At 51.4% G+C, this 26508-nt stretch overlaps 1 protein-coding gene across 1 annotated transcript in view; it reads right to left on the reverse strand.

The window, feature by feature from the left end:
• The window catches only part of stat4 (signal transducer and activator of transcription 4), a 98934-nt gene extending 88438 nt beyond the window's left edge, over positions 1–10496 (reverse strand). The window contains exons 1-2 of the mRNA XM_078404122.1: positions 10413–10496; positions 1277–1405 (exon numbers count right to left, since the gene is read on the reverse strand). Of these exons, the coding sequence (XP_078260248.1) occupies positions 1277–1404 (128 nt within the window). The 5' untranslated portion in view covers position 1405; positions 10413–10496. The remainder of the gene's footprint in view (positions 1–1276; positions 1406–10412) is intronic.
• Between the last annotated feature and the right edge of the window lie 16012 nt (positions 10497–26508).

The raw sequence follows: 26508 nt of genomic DNA on the forward strand, positions 1-26508 counted from the left end.
CAGAAATTACAGAGAAATCGAAGGGTTTTAATTTTTTGGATTTTATCCCAAACAAATTATCAGACAAATAATCCTAATTGTTTTAAGATGTACTAATCAGTGGTGTAAATATTTTAACAAGGCTGGAAAAGTCATAGAGTAGACCGAAACAAGATGATAACTGAAAGTTGTACATGAATAAACCTTAAATTATAGATTAAATTGGTCCGTAATTGTTATGATTACCCATTTAGGTGCTCTCTGACTGAGGCTGAAAGTTGAAGGTTCTTAAGCAAAGTTTATTTTCAGATTTTGTCAAATGCCAATAAAACAAAAATAATCCCAACACGAAACTTATATAAAAACGGAATCATTCAAGCGCTAGTGCACCAAAAAGATATTTTGAATATTATCCCTGGATCAGAATCAGTTCTCTCCGCGTTTTGCCCGACCCTCCTTTTCAAAAAATATTTCTGTCAAAGCAATGCCCAACTTTCTATTTTCAGTTCAGCAGCAGCGCACAGCTGAAATCAGCAGCATTCTTTTCTCAGATAGACACAAAATACTATTTATTTATTTTATTTTTATTTCAGATTTCAGATACAGCGCGGAAACAGGCCTTTTCGGCCCACCAAGTCCGCACCGCCCAGTGATCCCCGCACACTAACACTATCCTACACACACTAGGGACAATTTTTTACATATACCCAGTCAATTAACCTACATACCTGTACGTCTTTGGAGTGTGGGAGGAAACCGAAGATCTCGGAGAAAACCCACGCAGGTCACGGGGAGAACGTACAAACTCCTTACAGTACAGCACCCGTAGTCAGGATCGAACCTGAGTCTCCGGCGCTGCATTCGCTGTAAAGCAGCAACTCTACCGCTGCGCTACCGTGCCGGTACTGGAGTAACTCAGCGGGCCACGCAGCATCCCTGGAGAGAAGGAATGGGTGACGTTTCTGGTAGAGACCCTTCTTTAGACTGGGTCTGAACTTGAGTCTGAAGAAGTGTCTCGACCCGGATCGTCACCCATTCCTTCTCTCCAGAGATTCTGCCTGTCCTGCTGAGTTACTCCTGCATTTTGTGTCTATCTTCGGTTTAAGCCAGCATCTGCAATTCCTTGCTATAGCATTCTGTTCTCTCCAGGTTTGTTTACATAGACTTCTCTGCATTGAACATTTCTGTCATTTAAAACAAGTCTTTAGTTACTACATTTTCCACCTTTTTACAGCTCCAAAGAAAAAGCTAAATAAGGATTAGTTCCAAATAAAGTTGAATTGAACTAGTTCCTCACCAATCCTGGTTTTCCAGCCAAACGGCTAGGAATTGACGGACCTCCATGGGAAAGGTATCATCGTACAACTGGTCCACTTTTTCCAGGAGTTGTGTGTCTAATTGATGGAGTTGATGCCATTGGGACATTCTGTTGAAAAGTTTGTAAAGCAAAACTGATCAGCACCTGAACAAATAAAATGGTCAGGAATGAAATAACAGCTTAATTAAAATTTACAAATTATTTCAAATGGATTATAATTCCATTCCAAAACATTTTTGTATACACTGGAATTTAGAAGGATGCTGGTATACACTGGAATTTAGAAGGATGAGAGGGGATCTTATCGAAACGTATAAGATTATTAAGGGGTTGGACATGTTAGAGGCAGGAAACATGTTCCCAATGTTGGGGGAGTCCAGAACAAGGGGCCACAGTTTAAGAATAAGGGGTAGGCCATTTAGAACGGAGATGAGGAAAAGCTTTTTCAGTCAGAGAGTTGTAAATCTGTGGAATTCTCTGCCTCAGAAGGCAGTGGAGGCCAATTCTCTGAATGCATTCAAGAGAGAGCTAGATAGAGCTCTTAAGGATAACGGAGTCAGGGGGTATGGGGAGAAGGCAGGAACGGGATACTGGTTGAGAATGATCAGCCATGATCATATTGAATGGTGGGGCTGGCTCGAAGGGCCGAATGGCCTACTCCTGCACCTATTGTCTATTGTCTATCTTACAAAACTCAAAGTACATCTCTCCTCTCTCCTCTCTCCTGCTTTTGACTGGTTCTCATGCACATACAACCACACAGGAAAATACACACATGCACGTTTTGCGTGATTAAAACCAATGGTAAAGCAGGAAATTTGGAAAATGTTATTAGCTTAAGAACTCAAGCAGAAACGATTATTTTTCAACTTACAGTACACTTATTGGTTCGGCAAAATTCCATTGTAAATTTGTGATTTGTGGCAATGTTTAATGGTGATTTACAGTAAATGTTGGGTCCATATTTACTATTTTCTAATGCACAGGAACTATTCTAGAAGTGGATGCTTTCAACTTAACCAAGTCCTGTAGCACTGTGTCTCCTCTGTGTCCCGTAGTTCTGCTCTCCCTCTTCATCCCCACAGACAGAACAAGGGAAAAGAGTTCCTCCAGTTCTCACCTTTCACCCCACCAGCCTCTGCATCCAGCACATCATCCTCCGACATTTCCATCACTTCCAAAGTGATCCCACCACCAGCCACATCTTCTCATCCCCACCTCTTTCCACCTTCCACAGACCAGCTCCTCCGCAAAAGAAATGCCTTCAAGGTCAGGTTCATAACTGCCTTTGACCATCTGCAGCCCTGATCTCGCCTGACACCAAAACCCCCTTTTCCATTGGTTTCACAGTCAAATCTCACAACTCATTACTCTCCTCATTGCAATCACTGATAATCTTTGATAACCTTCTTTCACTCTCACCCACATCTGCTTCCGCCTCCTAACACGACTTCTTTCTATAGCTCTTCCTAAGTGCCTACAGTTCCCTAAGACTACAGAAAGCACCAGGACAACTGGAATACTCAACGCAATCTGCATAAAAATACTAAAATACTAAAATACAAGTCCTGATCATAGACAATGGCTGACTGTGATTGATTAATTTCTTGTCAATCAAGCAATAATGTTAAATGCATAAACTTCCATTAGCTGCATTTGTATCTGGAGAAGTTAGAAGTTGCTATACTTTCTCACTATCTGTTCTATAAATGGTCTTGGTTTCCTGAACAGTAAACAATTTGCTGAGGTAGTGTAAGAAAATAACTGCAGATGCTGGTACAAATCGAAGGTATTTATTCACAAAATGCTGGAGTGACTCAGCAGGTCAGGCAGCATCTCAGGAGAGAAGGAATGGGTGACGTTTCGGGTCGAGACCCTTCTTCAGACTGATGTCAGGGAGGCGGGACAAAGGAAGGATATAGGTGGAGACAGGAAGATAGAGGGAGAACTGGGAAGGGGGAGGGGAAGAGAGGGACAGAGGAACTATCTAAAGTTTGAGAAGTCAATGTTCATACCGCTGGGCTGCAAGCTGCCCAAGCGAAATATGAGATGCTGTTCCTCCAATTTCCGGTGGGCCTCACTATAGCACCGGAGGAGGCCCATGACAGAAAGGTCAGACTGGGAGCGGGAGGGGGAGTTGAAGTGCACAGCCACCGGGAGATCAGGTTGGTTAACCTTTCTGTCGTGGGCCTCCTCCAGTGCCATCGTGAGGCCCACCGGAAATTGGAGGAACAGTACCTCATATTTCGCTTGGGCAGCTTGCAGCCCAGTGGTATGAACATTGGAGAAACTTTAGATAGTTACTCTGTCCCTCTCTTCCCCTCCACCTTCCCAGTTCTCCCTCTATCTTCCTGTCTTGCATTCAAATACCTCTGTGGCCTCAGCTCTCTCTGATCCTGTAATCCCTTCTAGTTCTGGCCTCTTGAACATGCACTGTTCTAATTGCTCTACCTCTGTTGCTACAATACGACAATTGTCAAGCCCCTAAGCTCTGGAATTCTCTCCTGAAACATTCTCTATATCTAACTTTACTCTTTAAGATGTTTCTTAGACTCTATTTCTTTAACCAAATATTGGTCATCTACTCTCACATCTCCTATTGTCAGGAAATTATGTGCAGGGAACTTGAAGCAGGAGACAGAGGCACGTTCATCAGTAAAGGTCTGTTTAAATGGAGCCTTCAGAGATGCCACATCCTCCCTAGGTCTCCCACTTAAGCAAAGTATTCACAAGTTTGGATTTCCAAGGCTTTCATCATTGAGATATGTGACATTTTGGGCAAAAGAAACTTCTACCACAGTCTCATGCACAATTTTATCTCTCAGTTTCCTGATCATAGGGTCTTGCTTCACAGCTATAGGTAATCTCTGTCTCCCAACTTGTCACACGAGGGGGGTCACCCAGGGTCTTTTATCCCAAATAAATTATTTCACTTGCCTTGATTTCGGAGTGGGACAGGGATGAAGGCACTGAGATTTGCCAACATGGACCAGGTGACTCTATACTACAATCCTTATACCAACTCAAGAGACCAATTATCAGGCCGGAGGACCAGATGACAAGGAAACCCCCTTCAAATTTTGTGTACATTCCATCTGCAATCAATAGGCTTCATTGGAAATGTTCTATATTTCTCTGTGTTTCTTGGAATGGTGCCTTGTTAAAAGAACCGTGACCTTAATAAGTATTCAGGAAACTTTTCTCACTCAATATGTCGATGGCCTTATGAGAGGAGGGGGAAAAACTCGACCTTCTGGGAAATAAGGGAAGTAAGATAACTGAAGTGTTTGGGAGGGAACATTTTGGGACCAGTGAGCTATTTCCCCATATCGCTTGATTCCTTTAGCCCCAAGAGCTAAATCTAACTCTCTCTTGAAAACCTCCACTGCCTTCTGTGGCAGAGAATTCCACAGATTCACAACTCTCTGGGTGAAGAAGGTTTTCCTCACCTCAGTCCTAAATGGCCTACCCCTTATTCTTAAACTGTGAGCCCTGGTTCTGGACTCCCCCAACATCGGGAACATTTTTCCTGCATCTCACCTGTCCAATAGCAATCTGCCTTCCTGTTCTTGCCATCAACGTGGAAAACCTCACATTTATCCACCTTATACTGCATCTGCCCACTCACCCAATCTATCCAAGTCACCCTGCAGCCTCATAGCATCCTCCTCACAACTCACACTGCCACCCAGCTTTGTGTCATCCGCAAAATTGGAGATGTTACATTTAATTCCCTCGTCTAAATCGTTAATATATTGGCAGGTTTGCTGAATGAGGAGAGGTTGTGTCATCCAACCCTGTAATCTTATGAAGTTAGAAGAATGAGATGTGATCTCATTAAACCATACAAGATTCTTACAGGATTAGCCAGGATGGATGTTGGGATGGAGGGAGGAATTTTTCCCTGACAGTGAACCCTAGAATCAGGGATCCTGGTCTTGGAATTGGGGCTGCACCATTTAGGATGTGGAGAAATGTATTCATTCATACAGTGACCACTCTTAGGTATAGTAAAGAACTGCAGATGCTGGTTTCCACCGAAGACAGACACAAAATGCTGGAGTAACTTAGCGGGACAGGCAGCATCTCTAGATAGGAGTAAAGATGAGGGAGTAGGGGTCTGAAAAACAGAAGTCATTGAAGAGACGAACACACTATGTCTTGGACATAGTTCGGGTGAGTAAAGATGAGGGAATGGGAGTCCAATGAAGGGTCTCGACCTGAAACGTCACCCATTAGTCATGACGATGAGTCATGATGTTGATATGCAAATATCGTGACGTGTGTATCAGGTGACTGGAGAGCGGGAAGGTGTGCTGAATGTTGCAAGACCTGGAAGGTCGCAGTCAGGAGAAACAATAAACATAGAAACTAAGTCATGTAACTCCCACAGATTGTGTCTGCTTCATTATTACACATCCGAGACGGAGATGTGACATTGGCAACGAGGATATTTTGGACATTCTGGATATTTTGGATAGTCTGGATATTTTGGACAGTCTGGATATTTTGGATAGTCTGGATATTTTGGACAGTCTGGATATTTTGGACAGTCTGGATATTTTGGACATTCTGGATATTTTGGACAGTCTGGATATTTTGGACAGTCTGGATATTTTGGAAAGTCTGGATATTTTGGACAGTCTGGATATTTTGGATAGTCTGGATATTTTGGACATTCTGGATATTTTGGACAGTCTGGATATTTTGGACAGTCTGGATATTTTGGATAGTCTGGATATTTTGGATAGTCTGGATATTTTGGACATTCTGGATATTTTGGACAGTCTGGATATTTTGGATAGTCTGGATATTTTGGACAGTCTGGATATTTTGGATAGTCTGGATATTTTGGACATTCTGGATATTTTGGATAGTCTGGATATTTTGGACATTCTGGATATTTTGGATAGTCTGGATATTTTGGACATTCTGGATATTTTGGATAGTCTGGATATTTTGGATTTGGACATTTTGGATTCTGAATCTGTGGCTACCTGCTGGAAAAAAAGGTTAGAAAAAGGTCATAATGGCAGTCGCTGTAGCTGATTTCTTGGCACTTCGCGGAGTTCCACACTTCAATCCGACGGGTGATGCGAGTACTGTTAGCGTGAAGTGGAAAGCGTGGCTGGAGGAATTCGAGGCCTACGCTGACAGTCGCGGGCACTTTCTTGATGAGAGTACGCCGGCGCAGAAGACGCGGTTCGAGAAATGTTTAAAACACTCCCTGACTCCCTGAATGAGGGAAGACTATGAGAAAGCCATTGATGCATTGAACAGTCATTATGTGGTGGTGCCAAATGCTACATTTCAACGCCATTTATTCCGCAAAACAGCACAGGAAGAGGGCAAAACTGTTGCTCAATTTGTGACGAGACTCAGACAAGTGTCTGTAGGATGCAATTATGTGGCTGCTGATGTGGAAAACCAGATATTGGATCAGGTTGTCCAGCATTGCAGGCCAGACAAGCTCAGGAGAAGGCTGCTAGAAAAAGGCAGTGAGGTAAACCTAAATGATGCTTTGTCGATTGCAGCAGCACTGGAAGCTGTTGAGGGACAATTTCACAGCATGACATTGAAAGATTCCAAGACTGGGCAAGTTAACTGGCTGCCCCACGGGAGACAAAGAAGTAAGCCTGAACGTGAGATTGAGTGTTACAGGTGTGGCAACAAGGGTCACACAGGGAAAGATGCATGTTGTCCAGCAAAAGGTAGAACGTGTAGGAAGTGTGGAGGCAAAGATCATTTTGCAAAGAAATGTAAAAGTAAAGCCAGGGAAAATACAAGTGATTACCACAAGAGTGAATCTTCCAAGGCAAGGGAGAAAGGGAAGTCCAGTGATAAGGTAGACAGACCTTGGCAGAAAAAGAAGAGTCACGTCCGTCACGTAGAAGATGATTTCGGAAGTGATGTGGACGGTGAGCATGTTGTTAAAAGGAATTATCAGTTTGCATTGAATGATAGCCATCTGGAGAAAGTTGCAGTGACCATCGGAGGTGTTACAGTGCCAGTGATTGTAGATTCTGGTACTGACTGCAACATAATTGACAGATCACTTTGGGAATGCTTGAAACAGCAGAAAATCAAGTGCATGTCAAGGAGGTGTAGTAGGAAGTTATATCCATACACTGCAACTGAACCGTTGCAGACCATTGGATGTTTCACGGCTAAAGTAGAAGTCGGAGATAGAAAAACTCCGGCAGACACGGGTTGCCTGTTACATTGTACTCCGACAATGGACCCCAGTTCGTTTCCGAGACGTTTGCTGAGTACATGAGAACCACAGGTATTCATCATCATGGAGTGACTCCTAAATGGCCACAAGCTAATGGAGAAGTAGAGAGACAAAACCAGTCCATAGAGAAGAGGATACGAATCGCCCATGCCGAAGGGAAAAACTGGAAGGAGGCGCTGCTAGCATACGTAGCTGTATATAGGGTGACCACTCACTCAACGACAGGGAAAAGCCCTGCAGAAGCCTTGTTTGGAAGGAAAATTCGCACTAAAATGCCAGAAGTACGAGAGATCACGGAAGACCAGGAGCTGAGAGACCGTGATGCCGAAAAGAAAGGTGCGGCAAAATGGTATGCTGACTTGAAAAGAGGAGCCAGGTACTCAGAAATAATGCCTGGTGATGACGTACTTGTGAGGCGAGATAATGGTGGTAAGATGGACACTCCTTACCATTGCCAGTATATCGAGGAGCGGTAGCAGGGTGACAGTCAAGTCTCCAGAAGGTGTTATGTACAAGAGGAATGTATCGAATGTAAAAACGTACATGTCGAGAGACACTCAAATCGAGGGGGGGCCAAAGTCCCCCGAGAGTTACCGATTCAGAGGGGCCAGAAGACATCCCTGAGGTGTTTCTGAGCCGACCAAGATTCCTGAGGTGACCAGAGTTCAAGAGGCAGCACGCTGCGATGCCAATAGTCAATTTATTTGTCACATACACATAAATGTGCAGTGAAATGAAAAATTACCTGCAGTTCAACAATAAGACCAATAGGAATAATCAGGTGCTAAGCAGAGACAGTGTCTGGGTGACAACACCTTAGCAGATTCAACAGTTCTTGTGTTCTTGTGTTCTGATGTTCTTGTGTCAACTGGTAGACCAAAACGGGAAAGGAGAGTTTCCAAAAAAATACGACGATTTTGTGTTATAGACTATAGTTATAGTTTTGTTTAGTAATTATATGATATTTGTTTAGAGGCAAAGGAAACTTACAAGTTATTATTTGTATATTTGTATTAAGGGAAAAAAGCCCCATAATAAGTAAAGAATTGTTTAATTGGGGGGAAAGAACACAGTAATTTAAAGTTTAATTCAAGGTAAAGGAGGGATGTCATGATGGTGAGTCATGATGTTGATAGGCAAATATCGTGACCTGTGTATCAGGTGAATGGAGACCGACCGGGAAGGTGTGCTTGCTGGGTGGGCTGGATGCTGCAAGGCCCCAGGCAGGAGAAACAATAAACATAGAATAGAAGTAATGTAACTCCCACAGATTGTGTCTGCTTCACTATTACACATCTGAGACGGAACCCCCATTCACAGCCAGCGCCCCCATTCACAGCCAGCGTCCCCATTCACAGCCAGCGCCCCATTCACAGCCAGCGCCCCATTCACAGCCAGCGCCCCCATTCACAGCGCCCCATTCACAGCGAGCACCCCCATTCACAGCGCCCCCATTCACAGCCCATTGACTTACTCCAGCATTTTGTGTCTATCTTCCACAACTCTTAGGAATTGTCCACCCTCCATGACTGAGCTCATTCAAAACAGAGCAATAATTTGCTGGAGAAACACATCTGCTGGGAATCTGGAGCACCATTTTGCATTGGGGTATGGTAGATTCTTGGCTATTAAGGATAGGGCAGAAAAAAGGGATTGAAGTAAAAGCCCAAACAAGTCTGTAAGGCCAAATAGCATCCTTGTGCTCCTTGTTCCTACGTCACTATATTTACTCTCAACCCAACAAAAAGTTGTACATCGTGTTTCGATTTTTTGGTGCCTTCTGCGAGCTTTAATGGATGAAAACGCCGCACAAACAGAAAGTCGACCCTAATGAGTCATCAACATCACACAGGTTCGACGAATGTAAATCGCTGGAAGGGATTTCCCTTTGACAACGCACCACACCAGAAACATTCCGAATAAATCCTGCATGTGTGAAAATAGAGTGGGCCACGGTGGAATTTCCATGCCTTTGATGAAAATGCAACGGAGTGCGGCAAGCGAGATAAGTCGGTAATTAACAGCACCTCACTGTGGTAAGGAACAAATGGGTCTGTCTGTATTACGATCAACGGTGTCAGTGGAACAGTTCACCCACACCACGTTTGCTCGTGCGAAAAACAACCAATATTCCATAATTGATGTGTTATTTTTCCAGCAAACCTGCAAATTATACTCAGTATTATTGTTATTCTCCTGAACGCTCAGTATTGGATCAATACACTAAACAATTCCTGATGTGTAGGTCGGAACCGCAGATGCTGGTTTACACCGAAAATAGACACCAAAAGCTGAAGGAACAGGCAGCATTTTTTTGGAGAGAAGACATGGATGATGTTTAAGGTCAATTCCCTGGTTCTCTGCTTGGAAGTATTTCACGAATATAGGAGCAAATGGTATTTTCAAATACATATTTTCCTTTGGAGCTAGGAACTAAAGCCCATTTACCTACAACCGGGTGGTAGTTTGGCAAATTGGAATGGATCAGAGGAAAGTATCTATTTAACTGATACTTTGGATTGAAATCCTTAAAGTTGACTGCGGATTGTCCCAGAAGTAAAATCGGACGGAAGGAAAGTTGAGAAGAGAGGTGAATACTGTTGGACATTCAATTTACAGACGAAAAACAAAACGAATCACCAAATATATAATAGACAAAAAGCTGGAGTACCTCAGCGGGACAGGCAGCATCTCTGGAGAGAAGGAATGGGTGGCGTTTCGGGTCCAGACGCCACCCATTCTTTCTCTCCAGAGATGCTGCTTGTCCTGCTGGGTTACTCCAGCACTTTGAATCTATCTGCAGTTTAAACCAACATCTGCAGTTCCTTCCTAAACCAAATAAATAATAATGTTTACACCTGCGTCAATCACTCCACTCACCTTCCAATTTCTTTTTCAATAAGTCGCACCGTGTGTTTGCTGTAATGTGGGCAGTGGACTCAGTCAGCATACGTGCATGTCTCAGCCGGGGACTGGGTGTTGTGTCTCTGGGGAGTGGAACACACAGCGTGCTTCCCGTGTTTGCTCAGCCTGTGAAATGACGAGTGTCTGATCCGTCACCAATGATTCACAGCGAGCGCCCCATTCACAGCCAGGGCCCCCATTCACAGCCAGCGCCCCCATTCACAGCGCCCCCATTCACAGCCAGCGCCCCCATTCACAGCCAGTGCCCCCATTCACAGCCGGTGCCCCAGTGCCAGCGCCCCCATTCACAGCCAGCAACCACATTCACAGCCAGCGCCCCCATTCACAGAGCCTCCATTCACAGCCAGAGCCCCCATTCACAGCCAGCACCCCCATTCACAGCCAGTGCCCCAGTGCCAGCACCCCCATTCACAGCGAGTGCCCCCATTCACAGTGCCCCATTCATAGCCAGCGCCCCCATTCACAGCGCCCCATTCACAGCCAGCGCCCCATTAACAGCCAGCGCCCCCATTCACAGCCAGCGCCCCCATTCACAGCGAACGCCCCCATTCACAGCCAGCGCCCCCATTCACAGAGCCCCCATTCACAGCCAGCGCCCCCATTCACAGAGCCCCCATTCACAGCCAGCGCCCCCATTCACAGCCAGCGCCCACATTCACAGCCAGTGCCCCCATTCACAGAGCCTCCATTCACAGCCAGCGCCCCCATTCACAGCCAGTGCCCCCATTCACAGAGCCTCCATTCACAGCCAGCGCCCCCATTCACAGCCAGCACCCCCATTCACAGCCAGTGCCCCAGTGCCAGCGCCCCCATTCACAGCGAGCGCCCCCATTCACAGCGCCCCATTCACAGCGAGCGCCCCCATTCACAGCCAGCGCCCGCATTCACAGCGAGTGTCCCCATTCACAGCCAGTGCCCCATTCACAACCAGCGCCCCCATTCACAGCCAGCGCCCTCATTCACAGCCAGCGCCCCCATTCACAGCAGGCGCCCCCATTCACAGCCGGCGCCCCATTCACAGCGAGTGCCCCCATTCACAGCCAGCGCCCCCATTCACAGCCAGCGCCCCATTCACAACCAGCGCCCCCATTCACAGCCAGCGCCCCCATTCACAGCCAGCGCCCCCAATCACGGCAGGCGCCCCCATTCACAGCCAGCCCCCCATTCACAGCCAGTGCCCCCATTCACAGCCATCGCCCCCATTCACAGCCAGCACCCCCATTCACAGCCAGCGCCCCCATTCACATCAAGCGCCCCCATTCACATCCAGCGCCCCCATTCACAGCCAGCGCCCCCATTCACAGCCAGCGCCCCCATTCACAGCCATCGCCCCCATTCACAGCCCCCATTCACAGTGCCCCCATTCACAGTGCCCCCATTCACAGCCAGCGCCCCATTCACAGCGCCCCCATTCACAGCCAGCGCCTCCATTCACAGCGCCCCCATTCACAGCCAGCGCCCCCATTCACAGCACCCCCATTCACAGCCAGCGCCCCCATTCACAGCGCCCCCATTCACAGCCCTCATTCACAGCGAGCGCCCCCATTCACAGCCCCCATTCACAGCGAGCGCCCCCATTCACAGTGCCCCCATTCACAGCCAGCGCCCCCATTCACAGCGCCCCATTCACAGCCAGCGACCCATTCACAGCGCCCCCATTTACAGCGAGAGCCCCCATTCACAGCGAGCGCCCCCATTCACAGCCAGAGCCCCCATTCACAGCCAGAGCCCCCATTCACAGCGAGCGCCCCCATTTACAGCCAGCACCCCCACTCACTGCGAGCGCCCCAGTGCCAGCGCCCCCATTCACGGCGAGCGCCCCCACTCACAGCCAGCGCCCCCATTCACAGCCAGCACCCCCACTCACAGCGAGCGCTCCAATGCCAGCGCCCCATTCACAGCAAGCGCCCCCACTCACAGCCAGCACCCCCACTCACAGCGAGCGCCCCAGTGCCAGAGCCCCCATTCACAGCCAGCGCCCCCATTCACAACCAGCGCCCCCATTCACAGCCAGCGCCACCATTCACAGCCAGCGCCCCCATTCACAGAGCCCCCATTCACAGCCAGCACCCCCATTCATAGCCAGCGCCCCCATTCACAGAGCCTCCATTCACAGCCAGCGCCCCGATTCACAGCCAGCGCCCCCATTCACAGCCGGCACCCCCATTCACAGCCAGTGCCCCAGTGCCAGCGCCCCCATTCACAGCGAGCGCCCCCATTCACAGCGCCCCATTCACAGCGTGCGCCCCCATTCACAGCCAGCGCCCCCATTCACAGCCAGCGCCCCCATTCACAGCGAGCGACCCCATTCACAGAGCGCCCCCATTCACAGCCAGCACCCCCATTCACAGCCAGTGCCCTAGTGCCAGCGCCCCCATTCACAGCGAGCGCCCCCATTCACAGCACCCCATTCACAGCGAGCGCCCCCATTCACAGCCAGCGCCCCTATTCACAGCGAGCGCCACCATTCACAGAGCGCCCCCATTCACAGCCAGCGCCCCCATTCACAGAGCCCCCATTCACAGCCAGCGCCCCCATTCACAGAGCATCCCTTCACAGCCAGCGCCCCCATTCACAGCCAGCAACCCCATTCACAGCCAGTGCCCCAGTGCCAGTGCCCCCATTCACAGCGAGCGCCCCCATTCACAGTGCCCCATTCACAGCGAGCGCCCACATTCACAGAGCGCCCCCATTCACAGCCAGTGCCCCATCCACAGCCAGCGCCCGCATTCACAGCGAGCACCCCCATTCACAGCGAGTGCCCCCATTCACAGCCAGCGCCCCCATTCACAGCCAGCGCCCCCATTCACAGCCAGTGCCGCCATTCACAGCAGGCGCCCCCATTCACAGCCGGCGCCCCATTCACAGTCAGCGCCCCCATTCACAGCGAGTGCCCCATTCACAGCCAGAGCCCCCATTCACAGCGAGTGCCTCCATTCACAGCGTGCGCCCCTATTCACAGCCAGCGCCCCCATTCACAGCCAGCGCCCCCATTCACAGCGAGCGCCCCCATTCACAGAGTGCCCCCATTCACAGCCAGCACCCCCACTCACAGCCAGTGCCCCAGTGCCAGCGCCCCCATTCACAGCGAGCGCCCCCATTCACAGCGAGCGCCCCCAATCACAGCCTGCGCCCCTATTCACAGCGAGCGCCCCCATTCACAGAGCGCCCCAATTCACAGCCAGCGCTCCCATTCACAGCCAGCGCCCGCATTCACAGCGAGCGCCCCCATTCACAGCCAGCGCCCCCATTCACAGCCAGCGCCCCCATTCACAGCCAGCGCCCCATTCACAGCCTGCGCCCCCATTCACAGCCAGCGCCCCCATTCACAGCAGGCGCTCCCATTCACAGCCGGCGCCCCATTCACAGCCAGCGCCCCTATTCACAGCGAGTGCCACCATTCACAGAGCGCCCCCATTCACAGCCAGCGCCCCCATTCACAGCCAGCGCCCGCATTCACAGCGAGCGCCCCTATTCGCAGCGAGCGCCCCCATTCACAGCCAGCTCCCCCATTCACAGCCAGCGCCCCCGTTCACAGCCAGCGCCCCCGTTCACAGCCAGCGCCCCCATTCACAGCGCCCCATTCATAGCCAGCGCCCCCATTCACAGCGCCCCATTCACAGCCAGCGCCCCCATTCACAGCCAGCGCCCCCATTCACAGCCAGCGCCCCCATTCACAGCCAGCGCCCCCATTCACAGCCAGCGCCCCCATTCACAGCCAGCGCCCCCATTCACAGCCAGTGCCCCCATTCACAGCCAGTGCCCCAGTGCCAGCGCCCCCATTCACAGACAGCACCCCCATTCACAGCCAGCGCCCCCATTCACAGAGCATCCCTTCACAGCCATCGCCCCCATTCACAGCCAGCACCCTCATTCACAGCCAGTGCCCCAGTGCCAGCGCCCCCATTCACAGCGAGCGCCCCCATTCACAGCGCCCCATTCACAGCGAGCGCCCACATTCACAGCGAGCGCCCCCATTCACAGCCAGCGCCCCCATTCACAGCCAGTGCCCCATTCACAGCCAGCGCCCCCATTCACAGCCAGTGCCGCCATTCACAGCAGGCGCCCCCATTCACAGCCGGCGCCCCATTCACAGCCAGTGCCCGCATTCACAGCGAGCACCCCCATTCACAGCGAGTGGCCCCGTACACAGCCAGCGCCCCCATTCACAGCCAGCGCCCCCATTCACAGCGAGCGCCCCCATTCACAGAGTGCCCCCATTCACAGCCAGCAACCCCATTCACAGCCAGTGCCCCAGTGCCAGCGCCCCCATTCACAGCGAGCGCCCCCATTCACAGCGAGCGCCCCCAATCACAGCCAGCGCCCCTATTCACAGCGAGCGCCCCCATTCACAGAGCGCCCCCATTAACAGCCAGCGCCCCCATTCACAGCCATCCCCCCATTCACAGCCAGTGCCCCCATTCACAGCCATCGCCCCCATTCACAGCCAACACCCCCATTCACAGCCAGCGCCCCCATTCACATCAAGCCCCCCATTCACAGCAAGCGCCCCCACTCACAGCAAGCGCCCCCACTCACAGCCAGCACCCCCATTCACAGCAAGCGCCCCCACTCACAGCCAGCACCCCCATTCACAACGAGCGCCCCCATTCACAGCCAGCGCCCCCATTCACAGCCAGCGCCCCCATTCAAAGCCAGCGCCCCCATTCACAGCCAGCGCCCCCATTCGCAGCGAGCGCCCCCATTCACAGCGACCCCCCCATTCACAGCCAGAGCCCCCATTCACAGAGCCCCCATTCACAGCCAGCACCGCCATTCACAGCCAGCGCCCCCATTCACAGAGCCTCCATTCACAGCCAGTGCCCTCATTCACAGCCAGCGCCCCCATTCACAGCCAGCACCCCCATTCGCAGCCAGTGCCCCAGTGCCAGCGCCCCCATTCACAGCGAGCGCCCCCATTCACAGCGCCCCATTCACAGCGAGCGCCCCCATTCACAGCCAGCGCCCCCATTCACAGCGAGCGCCCCCATTCACAGCCGGAGCCCCCATTCACAGCGAGTGCCTCCATTCACAGCCAGCGCCCCCATTCACAGCCACCACCCCCATTCACAGCCAGCACCCCCATTCACAGCCAGCACCCCCATTCACAGCAAGCGCCCCCACTCACAGCCAGCACCCCCATTCGCAATGAGCGCCCCCATTCACAGCCAGCACCCCCATTCACAGCCAGCGCCCCCATTCACAGCCAGCGCCCCCATTCACAGCCAGCGCCCCCATTCACAGCGAGCGCCCCCATTCACAGCGACCCCCCCCATTCACAGCCAGAGCCCCCATTCACAGAGCCCCCATTCACAGCCAGCACCCCCATTCACAGCCAGCGCCCCCATTCACAGAGCCTCCATTCACAGCCAGTGCCCCCATTCACAGCCAGCGCCCCCATTCACAGCCAGCACCCCCATTCGCAGCCAGTGCCCCAGTGCCAGCGCCCCCATTTACAGCGAGCGCCCCCATTCACAGCGCCCCATTCACAGCGAGCGCCCCCATTCACAGCCAGCGCCCCTATTCACAGCGAGCGCCCCCATTCACAGCGAGCGCCCCCATTCTCAGCCAGCGCCCCCATTCACAGCCAGCGGCCCCATTCACAGCCAGCGCCCCATTCACAACCAGCGCCCCCATTCACAGCCAGCGCCCCCATTCACAGCCAGCGCCCCCATTCATAGCCAGCACCCCCATTCACAGCCAGTGCCCCCATTCACAGCCATCGCCCCCATTCACAGCCAGCACCCCCATTCACAGCCAGCGCCCCCATTCACATCAAGCGCCCCCATTCACATCCAGCGCCCCCATTCACAGCCAGGGCCCCCATTCACAGCCAGCACCCCATTCACAGCCCCCATTCACAGTGCCCCCATTCACAGCCAGTGCCCCCATTCACAGCGCCCCCATTCACAGCCAGCGCCCCCATTCACAGCCAGCGCCCCCATTCATAGCCAGCACCCCCATTCACAGCCAGTGCCCCCATTCACAGCCATCGCCCCCATTCACAGCCAGCACCCCCATTCACAGCCAGCGCCCCCATTCACATCAAGCGCCCCCATTCACATCCAGCGTCCCCATTCACAGCAAGCGCCCCCATTCACAGCCCCCATTCACAGTGCCCCCATTCACAGCCAGCGCCCCCATTCACAGTGCCCCATTCACAGCCAAGTCCCCCATTCACAGCACCCCCATTCACAGCCAGCGCCCCCATTCACAGCGAGTGCCCCCATTCACAGCCAGCGCCCCCATTCACAGCGAGTGCCCCCATTCACAGCCTGCGCCCCCATTCACAGCCAGCACCCCCACTCACTGCGAGCGCCCCAGTGCCAGCGCCCCCATTCACAGCGACCGCCCCCACTCACAGCCAGCGCCCCCATTCACAGCCAGCACCCACACTCACAGCGAGCGCCCCAGTGCCAGCGCCCCATTCACAGCCAGCGCCCCCATTCACAGCGAGCGCCCCCATTCACAGCCAGCGCCCCCATTCACAGCCAGCGCTCCCATTCACAGCCAGCACCCCCATTCACAGCCAGTGCCCCCATTCACAGCCATCGCCCCATTCACAGCCAGCACCCCCATTCACAGCCAGCGCCCCCATTCACATCAAGCGCCCCCATTCACATCCAGCGCCCCCATTCACAGCCAGCGCCTTCATTCACAGCCAGTGCCCCATTCTCAGCCCCCATTCACAGTGCCCCCATTCACAGCCAGCGCCCCCATTCACAGCGCCCCATTCACAGCCAGCGCCCCCATTCACAGCGCCCCCATTCACAGCGAGTGCCCCCATTGACAGCGCCCCCATTCACAGCCAGCGCCCCCATTCACAGCCAGCGCCCCCATTCACAGCGCCCCCATTCACAGCCCCCATTCACAGCGAGCGCCCCCATTCACAGCCCCCATTCACAGCAAGCGCCCCCATTCACAGCCCCCATTCACAGTGCCCCCATTCACAGCCAGTGCCCCCATTCACAGTGCCCCATTCACAGCCAGCGCCCCCATTCACAGCACCCCCATTCACAGCCAGCGCCCCCATTCACAGCGAGTGCCCCCATTCACAGCCAGCGCCCCCATTCACAGCGAGTGCCCCCATTCACAGCCAGCGCCCCCATTCACAGCCAGCACCCCCACTCACTGTGAGCGCCCCAGTGCCAGCGCCCCCATTCACAGCGACCGTCCCCACTCACAGCCAACGCCCCCATTCACAGCCAGCACCCCCACTCACAGCGAGCGCCCCAGTGCCAGCGCCCCATTCACAGCCAGCGCCCCCATTCACAGCGAGCGCCCCCATTCACAGCCAGCGCCCCCATTCACAGCCATCGCCCCATTCACAGCCAGCACCCCCATTCACAGCCAGCGCCCCCATTCACATCAAGCGCCCCCATTCACATCCAGCGCCCCCATTCACAGCCAGCGCCTTCATTCACAGCCAGTGCCCCATTCTCAGCCCCCATTCACATTGCCCCCATTCACAGCCAGCACCCCCATTCACAGCGCCCCATTCACAGAGCCCCCATTCACAGCGCCCCCATTCACAGCGCCCCCATTCACAGCGCCCCCATTCACAGCGCCCCCATTCACAGCGCCCCCATTTACAGCCAGCACCCCCATTCACAGCGAGCGCCCCCATTCACAGCCAGAGCCCCCATTCACAGCGAGTGCCTCCATTCACAGCCAGCGCCCCCATTCACAGCCAGAGCCCCCATTCACAGCGAGTGCCTCCATTCACAGCCAGCGCCCCCATTCACAGCCAACACCCCCACTCACAGCGAGCGCCCCAGTGCTAGCGCCCCATTCACAGCCAGCGCCCCCATTCACAGGCAGCGCCCCCATTCACAGCCAGCGCCCCCATTCACAGCCAGCGCCCCCATTCACAGCGACCCCCCCCATTGACAGCCAGAGCCCCCATTCACAGAGCCCCCATTCACAGCCAGCACCCCCATTCACAGCCAGCGCCCCCATTCACAGCGAGCGCCCCCATTCACAGCGCCCCATTCACAGCGAGCGCCCCCATTCACAGCCAGCGCCCCTATTCACAGCGAGCGCCCCCATTCACAGCGAGCGCCCCCATTCACAGCCAGCTCCCCCATTCACAGCCAGCGGCCCCATTCACAGCCAGCGCCCCATTCACAACCAGCGCCCCCATTCACAGCCAGCGCCCCCATTCACAGCCAGCGCCCCCATTCACAGCAGGCGCCCCCATTCACAGCCGGCGCCCCATTCACAGCCAGCGCCCCCATTCACAGCCAGCGCCCCCATTCACAACCAGCGCCTCCATTCACAGCCAGCGCCCCCATTCATAGCCAGCACCCCCATTCACAGCCAGTGCCCCCATTCACAGCCATCGCCCCCATTCACAGCCAGCACCCCCATTCACAGCCAGCGCCCCATTCACATCAAGCGCCCCCATTCACATCCAGTGCCCCCATTCACAGCCAGCGCCCCCATTCACAGCCAGCGCCCCATTCACAGCCCCCATTCACAGTGCCCCCATTCACAGCCAGTGCCCCCATTCACAGCGCCCCCATTCACAGCCAGCGCCCCCATTCACAGCGAGCGCCCCCATTCACAGCCCCCATTCACAGCAAGCGCCCCCATTCACAGCCCCCATTCACAGTGCCCCCATTCACAGCCAGCGCCCCCATTCACAGTGCCCCATTCACAGCCAGCGCCCCCATTCACAGCACCCCCATTCACAGCCAGCGCCCCCATTCACAGCGAGTGCCCCCATTCACAGCCAGCGCCCCCATTCACAGCGAGTGCCCCCATTCACAGCCAGCGCCCCCATTCACAGCCAGCACCCCCACTCACTGCGAGCGCCCCAGTGCCAGCGCCCCCATTCACAGCGACCGCCCCCACTCACAGCCAGCGCCCCCATTCACAGCCAGCACCCCCACTCACAGCGAGCGCCCCAGTGCCAGCGCCCCATTCACAGCCAGCGCCCCCATTCACAGCCAGCGCCCCCATTCACAGCCATCGCCCCATTCACAGCCAGCACCCCCATTCACAGCCAGCGCCCCCATTCACATCAAGCGCCCCCATTCACATCCAGCGCCCCCATTCACAGCCAGCGCCTTCATTCACAGCCAGTGCCCCATTCTCAGCCCCCATTCACAGCGCCCCATTCACAGCGCCCCCATTCACAGCCCACGCCCCCATTCACAGCGCCCCCATTCACAGCCAGCGCCCCCATTCACAGCGAGCGCCCCCATTCACAGCCAGAGCCCCCATTCACAGCGAGTGCCTCCATTCACAGCCAGCGCCCCCATTCACAGCCAGTGCCCCCATTCACAGCGAGTGCCTCCATTCACAGCCAGCTCCCCCATTCACAGCCAGCACCCCCACTCACAGCGAGCGCCCCAGTGCTAGCGCCCCATTCACAGCCAGCGCCCCCATTCACAGGCAGCGCCCCCATTCACAGCCAGCGCCCCCATTCACAGCGAGTGCCCCCATTCACAGCGACCCCCCCCATTCACAGCCAGAGCCCCCATTCACAGAGCCCCCATTCACAGCCAGCACCCCCATTCACAGCCAGCGCCCCCATTCACAGAGCCTCCATTCACAGCCAGCGCCCCCATTCACAGCCAGCGCCCCCATTCACAGCCAGCACCCCCATTCACAGCCAGTGCCCCAGTGCCAGCGCCCCCATTCACAGCGAGCGCCCCCATTCACAGCGCCCCATTCACAGCGAGCGCCCCCATTCACAGCCAGCGCCCCTATTCACAGCGAGCGCCCCCATTCACAGAGCTCCCCTAGTCACAGCCAGCGCCCCCATTCACAGCCAGCGCCCGCATTCACAGCGAGCGCCCCCATTCACAGCGAGCGCCCCCATTCACAGCCAGCGCCCCCATTCACAGCCTGTGCCCCCATTCACAGCCAGCGCCCCCATTCACAGCCAGCGCCACCATTCACAGCGAGCGCCCTCATTCACAGCCAGCGCCCCCATTCACAGCAAGCGCCCCAATTTTGTGTTTGAATGCACAGTTTGAGACATTCTTGACTTTGGCACTGTGTTTGAACTTTGGCCTTCATCTGCAATACATCATGGATGGGTTTTTTATTTGCTCACAGAATTCAGACATTAGGTGATTCACATGACGGAGAGAGCAAAGACTAAGTGTCTAGTGTCATCTACATTAAAGAATAGGATGGCTATGTCAGGGGCCTTTGTCCATTGGTCTCTGATGACTCCTAACCAATTCTTGAGATAGTGATTGTAAGATATTATGGCTTTAGCATGTAGATCACACTGTAGCCAGTGTGGGTCTTCTTTATTTTACAAACGTACACTGCACATACTCACACATATTCACGAGACTGATAAGGTATTGAATATATCACATGACACAAATCATGCCATTCGAGTACTCCGTTCTTAAAGTTACTGTTACCATTACACACACTATCATTTACACTACAGTGATAGTGAGCTAATCAATTCTGCCCCTAGTTGCAATCTGTAACACAGCTAGTACAGAGATAGATAAGGACACAAGAATGATGGAAAGACACCTTTCAAAATCAGTCTTAGCAACTTGTTCCAAACATGTAAGATAAGTTTGCCAATGATAACATTCCCATTTTTCATGTCAAGTTGTCTATTGAGGCTAGGTTTGTAGGATTTGAATTTTTTTTTAAATGCTCAAAAACTCAGAAGTCAGACTTGGCAACTCAATGAGATTTGAGTCGAGACAGCAAAAAAAAACCAAATTCTCCAGAGTTTTATTGTTGAAGTTCATGTTGGTAGGATATTGATAATCCTTGAGATAACAACTACTTCCTGATGCTGATTTCCAATTCAAACTTGGTGTAGGCATTAAGGGGTTTGCTCATCTGCAATTCATCAGGTGAACTGGAAATTAATGTAACCTTGTCTGCAAAGAACAGATTATGAATTGTAAAATAGGTGGGTTGTACATTGGCCTGAAAACACCAAATGCAAAATAAGCTGTGATCCATGTTGATCGTTTACAAGTCGGTACTTGAGAAGGATCAGGAAGTGTCCACAGCCAATGGGTAACAAGACACAGCTTTCCTTCATGTCTTTGTCAGTGTTGAGCTCAGTAGATGTTTCATTTCCACACTGGATGGTTGCTCTTATTCCATGGTGCAACTCATTGGATAAGAGACATCAGTTGCTGGAATCTTGACCAATAAACAAACTGCTAGAGGAACTCAGCAGGTCAGGCAGCATCTGATCCAAAACGTCATCTGTTGATGGTGAAGGCGCACACGGTCACTTGGTTTCACACTGGTGCAGCCTCCAGCTCAGACACTAATGTGCAACACAAAGATGTCCATTTCCCATCCCCATCACAGGTGCTGCATGGCCAGTGGAATTCCTCCAGCAGTTTGTTTTTAACAGGATCCTGTCATTATTGTCCTGCTGGTCTTCAGGACAATGAATGCCATCTATGAGATACTTAGTTTAGTGAAGACCACAAGAAATTGCAGAGTTGAGGACGAAGCCCAGTCCTTCACAGACAGCAGCCCATCAACTCCATCTACAATCCACCCAGCCTCAGCAAAGCAGCCAACGTAATCAAGGACCACTCATACTCCAGTCATTCCCTCTTCTCCTCCCTCCTGTCAGATAGAAGATACAAAAGCTTGAAAGCACGTACCACCAGATTCACGAACAGCTTCTTCCCTGCTGGTATCAGACTCTTGAATGTTAGCTTTGGATAACAAAGGTTTATAGATTAGGAATGTTTGGAGGGAAATGGGCCAAGCATGAGCAAATTAGACTAGTTTCGATGAGGCATTTTGGTGGGCATGGAGTTGGGCCAAAGGGCCTGTTTCCATGTTGTATCTCTAAAACTAAGTATGGGATGAAGTGCATGCAGAGTATTGTTAGATGAGGAGTTCCAGGATTTTGACTAGAGGATAATGTATTAGCAGTAATATATATCTCAGAGAAGATCATGTGTGAATTAGTGTGAAAGTTACTGGTGATAATATCCCTAAGCACCTGCTGTCCTATGTAAGAAAAGTTATAATTTTAAAAGGTCCTTTTTTACAACGCTTGTAAGTTGCTGCATTGCATCTTGTAAATGGGGCTGAGCAACCTATGCAGTGACGATGAGTGTTTAAGTTGATGCATGACACAACAATCACAAGGGCTGCATTGTCGTCGATGGTGTTAAGTTTCTGGAGAGTTAGTAAATCGAGGAACATTGAAAGGATTTTTATTGTAATCCTAATTTACAGCTTAAAGATGTGAAATATCTTTGGCACTCAGCTGGAGAGTTATTACTGGTGGTAGCAGACATTTTTTTCTACGAATTACAGTATTTACATACCTCGTCCATTTAAGTTTCTGGAACTGCAGTGTGCTGGTGTTGGGAGCTTCACCAGCAGCAATGCCATTGGACTTGGACACAGTTATACTCTCTCTTATTGAGGAAAAGACACAAAATGCTGGAGTAACCCAATGGGTCAGGCAGCGTCCCTGGTGAACATGGGTAGCAAACATTTCTGGTCGAGCCCCTACTTCAGGCTGAAAATATCGCCTATCCATGTTCTCCAGGGATGCTGCCAGACCCATTGGGTTACTCCAGCATTTCATGTCTTTTCATGGTAAACCAGCGCCTACAGTTTCTCGTTTCCACTCTCTTATTGAACACGGTCATTCACTGACATTTATGTTATACAAATATTTCCCTCATTTACCAGCCTAACTTGGGGTTTTGCCCGGTTCTTGCGGCGTGCAGGGAAGACCAAAGTGATGTTCAGAGTTTACCTTCAAGCAGAAGTAGCACAAAACTGCCAACGTAGCAGCTAAACTCCAAGAATGCAGAGAACAATAAACAAGTAGATATAGATAAATTAACCCAATGTCAGGAAATGAGAGAGCAGCCAATAACATTGTAGAATGAAAGACGAACAATTTTTGCAAAGTTGACAAAATTTTTGAGATAAACCTGTTTCCTCATTCGCACCAGCCAAATATATCTCCTAATCTCTCAATGCATTGCTGACATCCACTGGCAGTATAATGAAATGGTGTTTTACAATGGGGAAAAAAAGTTATTTCAACTCTCAAATCGATGGTAGAGGTCTTTGCACATTCTCAATGCGCCTGAGAAAGAATGATAAGGTTCACAGGTTGCGATTTGCCTGAAATAGTCTATAAGCCTGTCATATTTGAAAGGCTGGTGGACAGTACGCACATTTTTTTGGCTGTGAACTGCAGGTGGATCCCAGCAAGCTGCGGGCAAATCCGACAGCAAGCTGACAGGGCCATGTGGCTGGAGACAGAAAGAGTTGGTGGACCAGACGGCCAGACGCAGGAAGACCCGGCTGTGGTAGAAGGAAGCCGTGAAGCGAAGACCGGTCCGGTCGTCCACCGAAAGCCGAAGACCAGAGTACCGAACAGGAGGAAGCTGGCGACAACGGTCATGAGGAGCAAGGTCAGTAGGAAAGTGAAGTAGGATCTTACCTCCTGCGCCCTCAAGGTCAGCTGTGGGAAGCACCGCCGGTGCACAAAGTGTAAGAAAATAACTGCAGATGCTGGTACAAATCGAAGGTATTTATTCACAAAATGCTGGAGTAACTCAGCGGGTCAGGCAGCATCTCAGGAGAGAAGGAATGGGTGACGTTTCGGGTCGAGACCCTTCTTCAGACTGATATCAGGGGGGCGGGACAAAGGAAGGATATAGGTGGAGACAGGAAGATAGAGGGAGAACTAGGAAGGGGGTGGGGAAGAGAGGGACAGAGGAACTATCTAAAGTTGGAGAAGTCAATGTTCATACCGCTGGGTTGCAAGCTGCCCAAGCGAAATATGAGGTGCTGTTCCTCCAATTTCCGGTGGGCCTAACTATGGCACTGGAGGAGGCCCATGACAGAAAGGTCAGACTGGGAGTGGGAGTGGGAGTTGAAGTGCTCAGCCACCGGGAGATCAGGTTGGTTAAGGCGGACTGAGCGAAGGTGTTGAGCGAAACGACCGTCGAGCCTGCGTTTGGTTTCGCCGATGTAAAGAAGTTGACATCTAGAGCAGCGGATGCAATAGATGAGGTTGGAGGAGGTGCAGGTGAACCTCTGTCTCACCTGGAAAGACTGTTTGGGTCCTTGGATGGAGTTGAGGGGGGAGGTAAAGGGACAGGTGTTGCATCTCCTGCGGTTGCAGGGGAAAGTGCCCGGGGATGGGGTGGTTTGGGTAGGAAGGGGCGAGTGGACCAGGGAGTTACGGAGGGAACGGTCTCTGCGGAATGCAGAAAGGGGAGGGGATGGGAAGATGTGGCCAGTGGTGGGGTCCCGTTGTAGGTGATGGAAATGTTGGCGGATGATTTGTTGGATACGCTGGCTGGTGGGGTGGAAGGTGAGAGCGATGGGGATTCTGTCCTTGTTACGAATGGGGGGAGGGGGAGCAAGAGCGGAGCTGCGGGATGTAGAAGAGACCCTCGTGAGAGCCTCATCTATAATGGAAGAGGGGAAGCCCCGTTTCCTGAAGAATGAGGACATCTCTGATGCCCTAGTGTGATGCCAAAGGTGGCCGGGCAAGAAGAAGAACGTTGGCATGCTGAACGATCCAAGGGCTCGCCTAGATCGGGCAGTACTCCATAAGACCTGGTGCACGGACTTTGGAAATGGCGCCAATCTAGCAACTCAAAAAAAAGAATTTCACATGTGACAATAAAGCACAATTGAAACTGGGTCTTCAATGTTCAATGGTACTTTTCATTTAAGCACCAAGAAAAGTGTTCCGAAAATGGCCAACTCATCCAAAGATAGACACAAAAAGCTGGAGTAACTCAGAGGGACAGGCAGCATCTCTGGCGAGAAGGAATGGGTAACGTTTTGGGTCGAGACCCTTCTTCAGACTGAAGAGTCTCGACCCGAAACGTCACCCATTCTTTTTATCTCTAACTAAAGAAATATGTACATCTATACAAAGATACAAAATTGAAGTTGTGAGTCCTGCTGCCCTGCAAAGCTATTTTACTATTCAATGGGATCATGATTGACCATTTTCCTGTCTGATTCTATCACCTCTTGATTCCATAGTATTAAAAAAATCTGTTCCCAAAATACTCAATGACTGAGCATCCACAGCCCTCTATAGCTCTGTGTCAGCAACTAAAGTGTGAACACAAGATTTTGTGAAGTCAATTACAAGAAATATCCGCTTCAGATCTTCTCAGAATTTATGGTATTTCAATATAGAGAATGGTGTGGCAATTTGTACAAATCTTCAGAGCTAGACCACAACAAATGACCAGACTCATTGAAGCAGCAGAATCTTTGCTCTCAACATGCTCAACAAGCTGTGGTTTATGGCCATCACACGACATGTTAATGACATAAACTCCAGATTCCACTTAAAAGAACCTACTGAATGATAGATGGAAGATAAATGCATCGGTCTGAACTGGTTTGACTTCCTGGTTTAGTTAAACCAAACGGGTTTCAACCTGAAACATCATCCATTCCTTCTCTCCAGAGATGCTGCCTGTCTCGCTGAGTTACTCCAGCATTTTGTGAGTCTTCTCAATACTTAGCATTTACCTTCAAGAAAGAGCTTTAATGGCTGCACATGATCTGCATACAAATTGAATGCAATACCATCTAATTCACATACGCTAAAGCATTGTAAAGAGGAGCAATGTGATCAAGTTTAATTCATGTATTAAACTTGCAACCTAAGTATTGTAGGTGTTTTGTAAATCTGCAATCAACTCATTTCTTTCCTTTGGAAAGTTTTTGGAGTCAATACATATATTGGTGCACATTTGTTAATAATAATAATAATAATAATAATAATAATAATAATAATAATAATAATAATAATAATAATAATAATAATAATAATAATAATAATAATAATAATAATAATAATAATAATTATTATTATTATTATTATTATTATTATTACTTTCTTCTTTGGAATAACTTTGGAAAGTTTTTGGAGTCATTACAGGTATTGGTGCAAATTTGTTGAGAAGAAGAAGAAGAAGAAGAAGAAGAAGAAGAAGAAGAAGAAGAAGAAGAAGAAGAAGAAGAAGAAGAAGAAGAAGAAGAAGAAGAAGAAGAAGAAGAAGAAGAAGAAGAAGAA

This window comes from Rhinoraja longicauda, chromosome 8 (genome assembly GCF_053455715.1).
Source record: "Rhinoraja longicauda isolate Sanriku21f chromosome 8, sRhiLon1.1, whole genome shotgun sequence".
In the NCBI taxonomy this organism is placed as follows: Eukaryota; Metazoa; Chordata; class Chondrichthyes; order Rajiformes; family Arhynchobatidae; genus Rhinoraja; species Rhinoraja longicauda.